The following is a 13,360-nucleotide window of genomic DNA, read 5'->3' as shown; positions in this document are numbered from 1 at the left end:
AACTTGAGAATAAATGGAAAATTGAGAGACAGATTATTTAAATTTATTGGTTTTTTTACAGATTTTATTTATTTATTTGAGAGAGCGAGAGAGCATGAGCAGTGGGAGGGGTGGAGGGAGAGGGAGAAGCAGACTCTCTGCTGAGCAGGGGGCCTCAATCCCAGGACCCTGGGATCATGACCTGAGCCAAAGGTCAATGCTTAACTGACTGAGCCACCCAGGCGCCCTAAATTTATGGTTTTTACTGCAAATGGATCATGTTTCATGAACATAGTTGTTAGGTTCAGCTATTACAACTCTCTGTAAGAGCAAAAGTGAATTTAAACTTTTGTGATGAATGTCATAAACTGTTCAACACTTGAGGTTGAAATTTGGGTACGTGTCTTAGGTGATCCCAGTAAGCACATGTATGCTGTAGTTGCAGTAAAGATGTATAAACTATACCTTATCAACTTCAAAACATAGATATCTCTTTATAAGTGCCATAATAAAATACTTCCTTTCTTTATAAGACGTATCTAAATATTCTTAGTCTCAATGAGAAGATGTCAGCCCCTTCCTCGCACTGTGTTCCTACAGCAGAGTGTTGCGAGGTTATCTGAAAGTGCCCGAGGTATCCATAGCATCATTATTACTTTGCTTAAGACTCTTGGCTGTTGGCTGATAGTCTTTGCTTCATTTAAATAACATTTTTTTCTGGTATGAATGAAATGTTCATTGTGCAAAATCTAGGAAAAGTTCCTTTAAATGGTACAATTAATTAAAATAATTCTAGTGTTGCACAATTAAGTCATCTTTGTAAACATAGCTATAGAAATATGCTTTTGGAGGAGGGGAAAGAACAGAGGGCACTGCTAGCTGAGTGAAGTCTCTGTCTCCACTGTGCATTAAGGGGGCACGTAGTCTTGGTTACTGTGCGTGCCTGCTTTAGATGAATGGTCTCTAGAGATGGTTTCATAAGGTTAGAATCTGAGAACACAGTATTTATATAATATTAGAGTTTTTACTTATGTTTATTTTTATCTCATCCCTTTCATATTTCATTGTTTGTGTTTTATAGTGGACATAATATGTTAACACCCTATAGATAAACATCTTGAAATGTGTCCATAAAAATACTTCACTGGTAGGAGTGAGTTTGGAGATTGTTCATGTAGCTCTTTACTGGGTGGCAGGTTGCCGTGTTCTCTCAATCACACTGTGTAGGTAGGCCGTTACTAATGCCCCATAAAATAGATGGTTAGTCTACGTTTATCCTTTTGAGTAGTGAAAATCCACTGGTGGATTTAAATTTTTCTCACTCTGCTATTGTTAAATTCTAATAGTTCTTTTACTATGTCCTAACTTTAATCTTGTTTTTCAGAAATATATTATTTTGAAAATATTTTGAACAACTCAGAAACAACCCTGTAGAGCAAAGTTTTTAAAACACTTTCTTTATCCAGGAAGCTCACCCCCACCCACCAAATAAAATCTTACCCAGAAGCCCAATATGTAAAAACAAACAAGCAAACAAAACACCAAACCCAAAAAAGAAAAGGAAAAAAAAAAAGATAAAGTAGTAACTGGTGCATTTACCATTGTGGGTTCTGAGTTTGCCTGGAGGAAGAAAAGCAGATTTATTCACAGGGGAGCTAGAAGAGACCCTTCCAGCTCCTCTTGTGCTGATTGAAGACTTTGATGGGCAAAATCTTCAGTGTCTTGCTTGCTTAGGGTCCCTTCCATGCCCGTGTCACACTGACCTCCTGTAGTGCTTACCCTCTCCGGGAGGCGCTGGACCAGAATGCGTGCTCATGTGGCCGCGATGTCCTGTCAGACCCTGCTGGCTGCTGTAAGACTTTAAAATATGGGCTAGAGGTGTCCACGGGCTTACTGCTTGTGATACGAAAATTGTGACTCTGATAAATCCATCCCGTACTTTCTACGCCCATGTGGGCACTGACTTTCCCAGCCTCATGTGACCACACTCCAGAGTGTTACAAAGCAGACCAAAAAGCTGGTTTTCTATGCAGGTAATTTTTCTAGAAATCTAATTTTTGTATTTCTGTTGTAACCTAGTTTCGTTTTAGAAGAAGTGTCTAACAGGGATGTATTTTGTAAAATCATTATTATAACCTTTAGATGTCTAGTAGTTTTAAGTCTGAGAGACTTTATCGCTCCATTTCAGGTATCTAAACTTCTGAATTCTGGAGTATATTTAATACATAAAGAACTAATAACATTATTACAAGATGAATCACTGGAGGTAATATCTTCTTACTCTTTGGTTTTTATTTCTTTTCTGTTAAGTCTGAATATTATCATTGCCCTTTTTCACCCTACTTCTTAGGAATTGTGTGAATTCTTTCAGCTGACTAGCCCCCAAAGCATCAAGACAATGTGCCATTGTATCATAGACTGAATGTTGAGATCTTTAAAAATAAAATACTGGGTTTTAAAATATGTACATATATTTGTTTATTAAGAAAAATTTAGAATATACCAAAAAGTAGACAGACAAAAAGATACCTTTCGTTCCAATCAGTGTTTCTGTTTTGTTATATTTTTAAGTTTTTCTTTTTTTTTTTGGCCATAAAAAGGTTTTTATTTTACATAAATGTAATCCTATTTTATATCACTTTTTATATCTTTTTTTCCCTCAACATTGTTTGGGGAGTATACTTGGGGAAACTGAAATACTTTACTCTTTATTTTATTTATTTATTTATCTATCTATTTATTTATTTATTTTAAAGATTTTGTTTATTTGACAGAGACACAGTGGGAGAGGGAACACAAGAGAGTGAGTGTGAGAGGGAGAAGCAGGTTTCTCACTGAGCAGGGAGCCCGATGCCAGGCTTGATCCCAGGACCCTGGGATCATGACCTGAGCTGAAGGCAGACGCTCAACGACTGAGCCCCCCAGGCGCCCCTGAAATACTTTATTTTGATGCTGCAATTATATATCCCGTTGTTCCAAATGACTACTAGCTTGCCAAAGCTCAACTCATCAATATGTACACATTGCTGAGGGTATTATTTGACTTAAATTGCTTTTTAAAAGTTGAGAGGCAGTTTCTCAGCATATTGGTTGTATAGAAGTAGCTGTCTCAGATCTAGATCATTCGAACAAAGTATCAAGGGGCGGATATACTAAACTCTTTTCAAAGGTAGTGTTAATCAAGACAGTTGATTGTTTCTAAGACGTTCCAGCAAGAAGAGGGCAATGTAGGAAAATAGAAACTCCCTAAATGTCGTTCGGTAAATAGTACTATTTCTGCACAGAAATTGACATAGGAGGCTAATCTAGATTAGAAAAACAGTAGCTGCCGTAACAAAATCGCTATCTCTGTTAAAAGGTACTAGATGCTCTTATAGATCATCTTCCAGAAATCCTTGAGCTTATGTCTACTGGTGGAGAAAGCAGTGTGCACGACAATAAGGTAAATCCCATATATCAAAGAAATGCCTGAATGTTTTAAATATGATCTTACTCTACAGAGTTGTTGTGGGGAATCAATGAGAGAATGTATGGAAATACCTAAAGTAGTGCTTGCCCCATAATAGCAGGTGCTTAGTAAATGTCTGTGGGAGCTTCAACAGCCTGAATTTCCCCTACAGTTCTTCCATTACCATGATTCTTATTTATTGTCCTTGGAGTTTACATTCATAGTTTCAGTTTTTATTAGCATTAATTATAATTCCAAGAATAGCATCTGGTGAGGACAAAAGAGTAGGAATGTAGAAGGTCAAAATTTTCCAACAGCCAAATATGATAAATTTTACTTAAGAAGGATTGAGTCCCATTCTCTATTTGAAAATTTTGTTTTCAGTAACCATAAATTTTACTTGTGGATTTTTTAAAACTTATTTGATTTTGCCAGATAATTATCTCCCTGTGACAACTGAGATCCTCCTAGGTTCTGAAATGAGTGAGAGTATTTCTCTCCCCAATGTATTATAAGACTGAGTAGTTTGACTGAATGCTGCAATTGATTTATTATCATCAGTCTTCTGATGTTGCTTTTTTTCAGTTATCATCTCTGCCTGACTTGATCCCAGCCCTCACAGCCGCTGAGCAGCGAGCGGCAGCCTCCTTGAAATGGAGAACTCATGAGAAGCTACTACAGAAATATGCCTGTCTGCCACATATCATATCAAGTGATCAGATTTATTATCGTTTCTTACAAAGAATGTTCACAATCGTGATGACAAATGTGAGCCCAGCACCTTTTATCTAATTCTTTTAAACTCACACCTGATTTTGGAATAACCAAATTCTTCCCATTCTCAAAATAGGACAACAAGCTCTGTTTATTCCATTTTGCCCTGGAAGGATGTTATCTTCCCAGATCCCCGAGGGGGAAACTCAGATTTCTCTGCGCTTCCTCACTAATGCTTGTTTTTGAACATTGTCTGCATAGCTGGATTGAAGAATGAACACGTGGTACCTTTACTTACCCCTTTTTCCGTATGTTGCCAAGGAGAGTGTAAACAGACTCACTTCAAGCTTGATAAAGTTCTTCTCAAAAGGCAGGTTGTCAGGAGTCTGTGATCTCGACTGCTGAGTCCCTTTTGCTCTGACATACGCCTTTTCTGTGTCCTGGCCTCAGAGCCTACCCCGACTCTGCCATGTTGCCAAGACATCCTGTAAGCCCCTCAATCTTTGTGAAGTTGCTTTTTCTTTTAAAGTAACTCTAAGAAGTGGCTGTGTAACAGACAAAACTTATATTAAAGACATAATAGTCTACTATGGATAACCTTAAAATAGAGTCAAAAGCAGGAAAAAAAGGGAAAAGGTTTGTACTCAAATCCCCCAGAGAGTAAGTTGTCTACCTCTTTCACAAAAATTTCAGAGGTGTTTTTTTAGCCCACAGTTCACTGTGCATTTAATATGATGTCTTCCTACCATTTTTGAAGTATGAAAAAGTTCCCATATAACGTGTACGTTTTAGAAACTGTTGAAAAAGTGCTTTATATTCTCATTGTTCTCAATAAAAGGGAGATAATGAAATCTAATAGCCGTTTCAGAAAACCAAAATTAAGTTTAGCTTCAAAGGATAAAAAGAAAAAAAATAACATTATAGGTGTCATTTATAACGTAAGTAAAAAAACAAACAAACTGGGCACACATTTCATGAACTAACACTTCTACAGGTTAATTTCACTCACTAAAACATAACCGACAGGGTGAAGGTCACATTATAGCTGTAACAGTCTTCAGAAATGATTTTGACATCAATGACTCCCTTATCAGAGGACAGTGCGTGAGTGTGCCACACAGGAAATTTCACATAAAGTTGAGCAGAATTGATGAATTATTTTATTCAGAAATCACCTATTTGAGTGGCTGCTATGTGTCAGGAACTGTTTCTTGAGTTAGGGATGTAGGAGTGGATAAGACAGACGGACTCCTGCTCTTAACGGAGCTTGTGTTCTAAAGGGTGGTGGCAGGATAGTTGACACAACAGGAGGAATGATATGTTTACAGATGCTGGCAAGTGCTGTGGGCTTTGATCTTAATTGTTTATCTCAGCCTGATGATTTAGTAGGCATGCTGTGTTTACAAAGCTAAAAATACATAATCCATATTTTTAACTCTACTTATCAAGAAAGAGAAATGATTTACGACATAGAGTGTGAACTAAGTACTTGTAAGCCTAAGAGATTGTTTTACTGTTTTCTTTTACGAGGCAGTAATTCTACACTTAAAAGAATATACGTGATTATTACAGCACATTTTCCATGATCAGAGAGGATGCTGTGGAGAAAGAGAAAGATTTATATTTTTAATTCCATACCCAGTGGTCCTAATACTCATTCATTCATTCAGCAAAATTTATTGAGTGCTTACCATGTGCCAAGCACTGTATTCTGGGTACCAGGATACAACAGTGGACAAAAGAGGCAAAGGGCGTATTATCACAGAACCGGAACACCAGTCGTTCATCAGCCTCACACCTGTTAGGTTTAGCGTCTACTGATGATCCTTCCTGAATCTGTTTTTATTAGAACTTGCAGAAGAGTGATTTTTAAAGATTCTATCCCTTCTACATTTTTCATGGCATTCTTCTATGAAGAGATGCTTTACTTATCCATATGGGTAATTTGATGACGCTGAAACACATTTCCTCATGTGATCCTTAGTGTTTTCCTTCTCTGATCAATTTTCAGAGCTAGGAGTTGGTGCAGGAGCCACTTCCAGTGGTGACAGCTGGGTTTTGTTTTGTTTTGTTTTTCTCTCTTTCAGGCTCATTCTCTAATATTAAATATTGTTTTAATCAACTGCAGTCATTATTGGTGTGCTCCGATTGTCACAAGTTAGTCAGGCTGGCTCTTAACTTGTTTTTGATATGATTACATTTATCTTTGATTTCTGGCCCAAAAAATAACTTATGTTTTACTGTGAGGTACAAAATATACATATTTTCATATGACTAGTATTTATGTGTTTGAAATTCTCTTAGTATGTACAAAATGAAAGGAAAGAGTAACATGTTTTTATTTAGTTCGTTTACCTAAAATTCATTTTTTTAAATTCCAGTGATGCTTCTGTTTATGTACATTTCTTAAACTTTTTGTTCTAATTCATAGTGAATATTGTCCCTTTACATTTAACACATTAAAAACACCACACAAAATAGTACTTAATAGAAAGAAATAGCTTGTATAAAATACAGAAGGAGGTTGCAGGAAGTACAGTCCCAGCAATGTAAAGTTTTATGTTACTTGAATTTCAAGGATTCCTACTATAATACTCTGAATCTTCAAGAATTAAATGTTATTGTATTTATATGTGAGCCAAGATGATGAACATGAATTTTATACTGGACACAATGTATCTGGTAGAGAAATTTTTCTAATGTATAATTTGAACCCAAACCCAGTAAAGATAGATGATTGAATTCATTTAAAATTAATGAATTCTGTTTAGTGGTGTGACAGAAATTCAAAAGACAAAGGAGCATAGAACACTAATAAGAGTTGCTGACATGGTGTCCCTTGGATTCTAAGTTTTATCTGTGGTACGGACCAGGGAGTTCAATGAATGACATTGAGCTTGAAGAGGCAGAAGCAAGCCAGAAGAATTGAAGAGAATACCTGACCATGAAATCTCTAGATTTTTATTTTAGAAGTGGCACGTTTTTGGTGATGTATCTGACACAGGGCATGTTCTTGCAAATACTTGTTGAATAAACGAATGACAAGGTCCAGGGAATGGCTAAGAGGATGGGTGGCTGAATTGCACTACTGGGTGTTTACCCCAAAGATACAGACGTAGTGAAGAGGAGGGCCATATGCACCCCTATGTTCATAGCAGCATTGTCCACAATAGCTAAATCGTGGAAGGAACCGAGATGCCCTTCAACAGATGACTGGATTAAGAAGTTGTGGTCCATATATACAATGGAATATTACTCAACTATCAAAAAGAACGATTTCTCAACATTTGCTGCAACATGGACGGCACTGGAGGAGATAATGCTAAGTGAAATAAGTCAAGCAGAGAAAGACAGTTATCATATGATTTCCCTCATCCATGGAACATAAGAACTAGGAAGATCGGTAGGGGAAGAAAGGGATAAAGAAAGGGCGGGTAATCAGAAGGGGGAATGAAGCATAAGAGACTATGGACTCTGAGAAACAAACTGAGGGCTTCAGAGGGGAGGGGGGTGGGGGAATGGGATAGACTGGTGATGGGTAGTAAGGAGGGCACGTATTGCATGGTGCACTGGGTGTTATACGCAACTAATGAATCATTGAACTTTACATCAGAAACCAGGGATGTACTGTATGGTGACTAACATAATATAGTAAAAAAACATTAAAAAAAAAAAAAAGAGGATGGGTGGCTGAGACGTATTTGGGGAGAATGTCACTTAAGCTGAAGTGGCAGAGAAAGGAGAGTCAAATATAAATCAGATCTGGACGATTTGGAAATGACCATGCCAAACTACATTAACTTTGTAATGTGATACTTTAGTTGATTTGCCTGAGTGATATTAACATTAAATTACGAAGATACTTCCACAGTGATTTGAGAGGGCAACACTGCTCTTGCTTTTGGCCAAAACGGAGAATTGATTTGTGGAGCAAAATTATGCTATTAGATTGGTTTAATTGTCTTTCTTACCTATTTCTTTAAGAATGTCTTGCCTGTCCAAAAGGCAGCTTCACGAACCCTGTGCATTTTTCTACGCTATAATCGTAAACAAGAACAGAGACACGAGGTCATTCAAAAATTAATTGAACGTAAGTAATCATTGCCTCTCATTTTGAAAAACAGAAAGTAAACTGGCCTTAGTTAGCTCTGCCTGACTTTATCATTTTGCCATGAATAGTTAGGCTGATACTGGTAAATATCTAAGTGTGTTTGTATTTGAGTTTTGTGGGTTACTTATTTATTTATTTTTTTGGTTTTAGAAATCTATATGACGGGATCAGTCTGTGATGAATGGAAGTAATAATTAGTCTGGGCCTTCTTTAGTGAGTTTCCACGCTTGAGAAATTAAAATAATGTATATTTATGTTGAAAGTCTAGTTTCTACCTTGATGAAATAGCATTTGGAACTAAAATATGAATAGAATATCCATGAATGTAATAATTTATGTTTTTATTTTAAATATTAACAGAATGAGGGGGTTTTGGTTTGTTTCCTTGAACAGGGTTGATAGTACACGTAAATTTGAATCTGGTAAGCCTAGGTGGTTCATAATGTCTTCAAAAAGTTAAGTCAATTAACAAATGCAAATTTATTTTAATTTACGAAGGGCTAAAATCAAGATAAGAACCTTTGGTTGAAGTGTTAATTCTAGAAATAGTGGCATACACTTATATATCCTTTTTAATTGCTATATACTTGCTTTGACCATGATGTCTTAATGCTTTTATTAAACTCTGTTATCAGCATAGGTGGATAATGGGATTTTCTGGTTATTGAAGTTTACCATTTTAAGTATGGATCATCACTTTTCAAAAAATTAGAGTGTATAAAATTCTATTTAAGAAAAATTATGCTCAGTATACTTTAATCTTTCTCTTTTTTACTCTGGTTTAATGTAATTTTCATTTTTCAGTGGTGGAACCTCACATTTAGAATCAGTTTTATTTTGTAAGGAGATTCTGTTTGGTTTTAAATATTAAGTATTTTGCTTTTGAACATTTGCGTAATAAGGGAGAAAATAATCCTTTAAATGTTAACCTGAGTTATTGTAATTCAGTGTTTACATATGACTTTAACCACTTCAAAGCATTCTTCTGGAAATGAGACAAAACAGTTAATTTGATTGATCAAATATAACTTCAGAGTTTGAAATTCTACAAACTTGCATTTGAATTCCAGCTCTGAACCTACCAGCTCTGTGACTTTAACCTCTGAATCTCCTCACAGGAGAATAAATCTATGCTTATCCCATTGGATTGCTTTTCAGGATTAAATGTGTACTCATGTAAAGTACTCAGCACATAATGGGTGATCAAAAATAGTATATATATTCAATACTTAAAAATTACATTTTTTCTGGTTTTTGAGATGTCATTATTTTGGGAGTCTACAAATCTGGATTGGATAATATGTTTTTTTTTTTCTCTTACCTCTTGTATTTGCTAAACAAATTATGGATACAAAGAACTTGTCATGGATTTTGTGTGTTTGATTTTGTCACATATAATTTCATGTAGGAAAAATTAAACTTCTCTTTTTTGTTATTGTTGTTTCTAGAACTGGGCCAAGGAAAAAGTTATTGGAACAGACTTCGATTTTTGGATACCTGTGAATTTATTATAGAGATCTTTTCCAAATCATTTTTCTGTAAATATTTCTTTCTACCTGCTATTGAACTGACCCATGATCCTGTGGCAAATGTGAGGTATGGTACCAATCCAAGGAAATGCTTGAAAAAATTGTACTTTTAAATGTATCTACTATAATATATCTACTTATCTACTATAATGAACATGCAAAATCTTTTCCGTAGTCAATTTAAAAAAACAAGTAAATAATTTATACTTATTTTGAAATTCCTAGTAGTCCTAATTGATGAGCCTCAATAGGGCTTGGAAGCATAATCTTTTTTTTTTTTTTAAAGATTTTATTTATTTATTTGACAGAGATAGAGACAGCCAGCGAGAGAGGGAACACAAGCAGGGGGAGTGGGAGAGGAAGAAGCAGGCTCATAGTGGAAGAGCCTGATGTGGGGCTCGATCCCACAACGCCGGGATCACGCCCTGAGCCGAAGGCAGACGCTTAACCGCTGTGCCACCCAGGCGCCCCCATAATCTTTTTTTTAACTGTCCCAGTCTTTTGTTTATTGAGAGAGCGCAGTAGTCAAAGCCAGACTGGCAGGCTTCCCCTGCCACTTGGATACACACCTTGGCATCAGGAGAAGGTTGAGTAGATAGTCTTAATTTATGGATCTTCTAAGACTAAAGAAAAAATAACAAAGTTGGCTTGGCGAAGTTCTGTCCATTTTTAGGGGCAATCAAGAAATTGGTTTTTGTTGTATGTTTTTAGTGTAAGAAAATACAGAAAATGCCACTGCATTGGCTTCAGTATTTTGTGCATCTCATCTGTGCTAAGTAACTAATGAATCTAACTACGTTGTTAACATGTTGCAAATTAAAGTCCTGACTCTAGAAAAGCACCTCCCAGTGTGATGAATTATCACTTATCAAGCAGTTGACAAAACTTATTTGAAAGGAAATGAAATCATCTCTACCTAGGTCAATATGACTTTTAAGCATAGCATTGACCCTAAGAGAAAGCAAACTGCCAATTCAAAAACCAAATGAAGATTAATTGAACATTGCTCCATGAATATTGGTTATTTTGAGGGGTAAGAGATCATTGCATGGCAGTTTTTCTTGGTTTCCGCTCTTCTGCCTGGGCAGCTGCCAACCAAACAAATGGGTCCAGCAACATCATACACCGATTGGCTTTTGGATACAAAAGTGATTGCCCAACTCTATAGAGATGTGTAGGTAGAAGGAAAGCCATCACAGGCAGGAGCGGTGGGGTCGTACGGTTAGGAGGAGGGTTTCTGGAGCCACACCGCCCGAGCTGATTCCCAGCTCTGTCCTAGCTGTGTGTCTTTGGGCAAGTTACATAATCTCTCTGTGCACCAGTTTCCTTAGTTACCCAATTCATAAGGTGTTCTGAAGGATAAATACCTGAGATTGTCTAAGTAAAGAATTTAGCTGACCGGAAAGCTGTGATACCTAATCTTAAAATCGTTATCATCTCATGGGCCCAGGATTCTCACAGAGATAAATCAGCACTATGGCTTCTGTACCGTCTGTTGAATATAGGTTTTCTAGACCTGCCTTGAGTTATGAAGAATGAAGTTTGCATAGTCTGCTGTTTTTGTTTTTCCTTAAGTGAATGTTTAAAATTTGAATTCACTGAGTCTAGACCATATGAAGGCTGGAAAGACTACTGATATTCAAAGGAGCCTTCCCCTTTGCCAGAAATGGAAAAAAAAAATTCTCTTTCGGGAAGCTGGTACCTCTTAATTTAGAGAAAGCATCACCAGGATCCATGGTGAGCTCTGAATCAGTTTGAGACCATTATTGCTATGGATGGAGCTGGAAATTCTGGAGGAAGAGACTCTTTCACCTTTTCGCTTGAATGTAAAGCAAATTTTATTGTATATGAAGAATTGTCAACTGTAAGCTTAGCTGACAGAGGGTCCTGCAGACTCTAGGAATGGGACTTGGTTGTCTCAGGTTTGGCATAAGAGTAAGAGAACAATATCTGGAGAGCACTCAGATGAATGAATGAATATGGCAGGCAAAACATAGGCAACCGCCTAGCATCCCTCTCTAAAACCAGCCCAGGCAGAGCAGTAGAACAGTAGCTTAGCAAAGCAGAGCATTTTCTGCACTGCCTCCTCTCTACTTCCCTGGATTGCCTCTCCCCTCTCTGGCGCTCTTCAGTCTGCATGCTGCTTCCTTATCCATGCGGTGTAGACCGGGATGGGGCCTAGACTCTGTCCTTTTATCTTTTCTTCTCCAACTGCACTTATGGGCCGTGGTGATCCGTCCAGTCTCACGGCTTGCATATCATTCGTGTGCTGAAGATTCCTGACTATACGTCTCCAGCATGGACGTCCATCCTGGACAGGAGCCACGTTGAGCTAGCTGCCCACTGAGCATTTCCATGGCATGTCCAACAAGCACCTCAGACTCAGTCTGTCCAAAAGTAAATCGCCGTCTCGTGCACCCACACCCCACCTTGCTCTTTCTGCAGTCGTCTCCATCTGAGCGAATAACCACTGCATCTTGCTACCTGCTCAGGTTAAAACCTTACCCCCTTTCTGCCACCCCAGCTGCAGTCCCTCAGCACCTCCTGCTGCTTGCAAATACACGGAGTCCAACCACTTCTCACCACCTGACTGCAACCACTCTACTTCGGGCGGCCACCCTCTCCTGCCTGAACTACCGCTCGGGCCTCCCTGTTGTTTTCCCTCTGTCTCCAACTGTCTACTGTCTCCTCTCGCTCAGCCCAGTAATCAGATGATCGTTCCAACACGTTAAGTCAGATCACTTCACTCCTCTGTGCAAAATTACCCATGGCTTCTTATGGTGCTCAAAGGAAAAGCCAGTCTCCATGAGGTGGCCTATAAGGCCCTGAACGAGCTTGCCTCCTGTTGCCAGTTTGGGCCAATTTGGGGTGACACCCAAGGCAAGCTCCCCCTATAGGGCATTTGCATGTACTGCAGGGCCCTGTTTGTAATGCTCTTCTCCAGATGTTCACATTACTTATCCCCTCATTTTCTTTAAGTATTTGCTTAAATAATATCTTTTCAGCGAAACCTTCACTGAAACCCTCTCTGACCACATGTTTAGGAATTGTAACGCCCCTCGTCTGGTACTCCCTCATCTTTCCCTGCTTTCTGCCTGATGGACATTTTACTTATTTCCTTATTCTTTCTTCCCTGCCCCATTCTACAGTGTAAGCTCCATGAAAGCAGAGGATTTGTTGGTTTATTCACTGTTGTGTCTCCGCACCCAGAATAATGCATGCTTGACTCATCACGGGCACTCCATAAACATTTGTTACATGATAGATAAACTCCCAGGCTATCCGGAGTTTGAATTTTCTCTCAATTTCGTGTTCCTATTATTCTTAGTTATTAAGTGCGTTCAAAAGCAAACACTATTTAATCTATTGTAGAATGAAACTTTGCTACTTGTTGCCCAAAGTGAAGTCTACCCTGAAGATCCCTGCAGATAAGCATCTACTTCAGCAGTTAGAGATGTGTGTGAGGAAGCTCCTCTGCCAAGAAAAAGATAAGGATGTTCTGGCCATTGTAAAAAGAGTAAGTGTCACTCTTACCACCATGTCTGCATGTCTTGCATGAAGATAGCGTCAATCTGAGCT

General features: G+C 38.0%; 1 protein-coding gene across 1 annotated transcript in view; it reads left to right on the top strand.

The window, feature by feature from the left end:
* PPP4R4 (protein phosphatase 4 regulatory subunit 4) overlaps positions 1–13,360 on the top strand; it is a 101,756-nt gene that overhangs the window by 74,161 nt on the left and 14,235 nt on the right. The window contains exons 12-17 of the mRNA XM_040641486.1: positions 2,168–2,245; positions 3,338–3,421; positions 4,013–4,195; positions 8,126–8,231; positions 9,701–9,848; positions 13,154–13,298. Of these exons, the coding sequence (XP_040497420.1) occupies positions 2,168–2,245; positions 3,338–3,421; positions 4,013–4,195; positions 8,126–8,231; positions 9,701–9,848; positions 13,154–13,298 (744 nt within the window). The remainder of the gene's footprint in view (positions 1–2,167; positions 2,246–3,337; positions 3,422–4,012; positions 4,196–8,125; positions 8,232–9,700; positions 9,849–13,153; positions 13,299–13,360) is intronic.

Source organism: Ursus maritimus, unplaced genomic scaffold (assembly GCF_017311325.1).
Source record: "Ursus maritimus isolate PB19 unplaced genomic scaffold, ASM1731132v1 scaffold_25, whole genome shotgun sequence".
In the NCBI taxonomy this organism is placed as follows: Eukaryota; Metazoa; Chordata; class Mammalia; order Carnivora; family Ursidae; genus Ursus; species Ursus maritimus.
The sequence above is the reverse complement of the archived record's forward strand: the minus strand, read 5'-3'. Positions and strand labels throughout refer to the sequence as shown.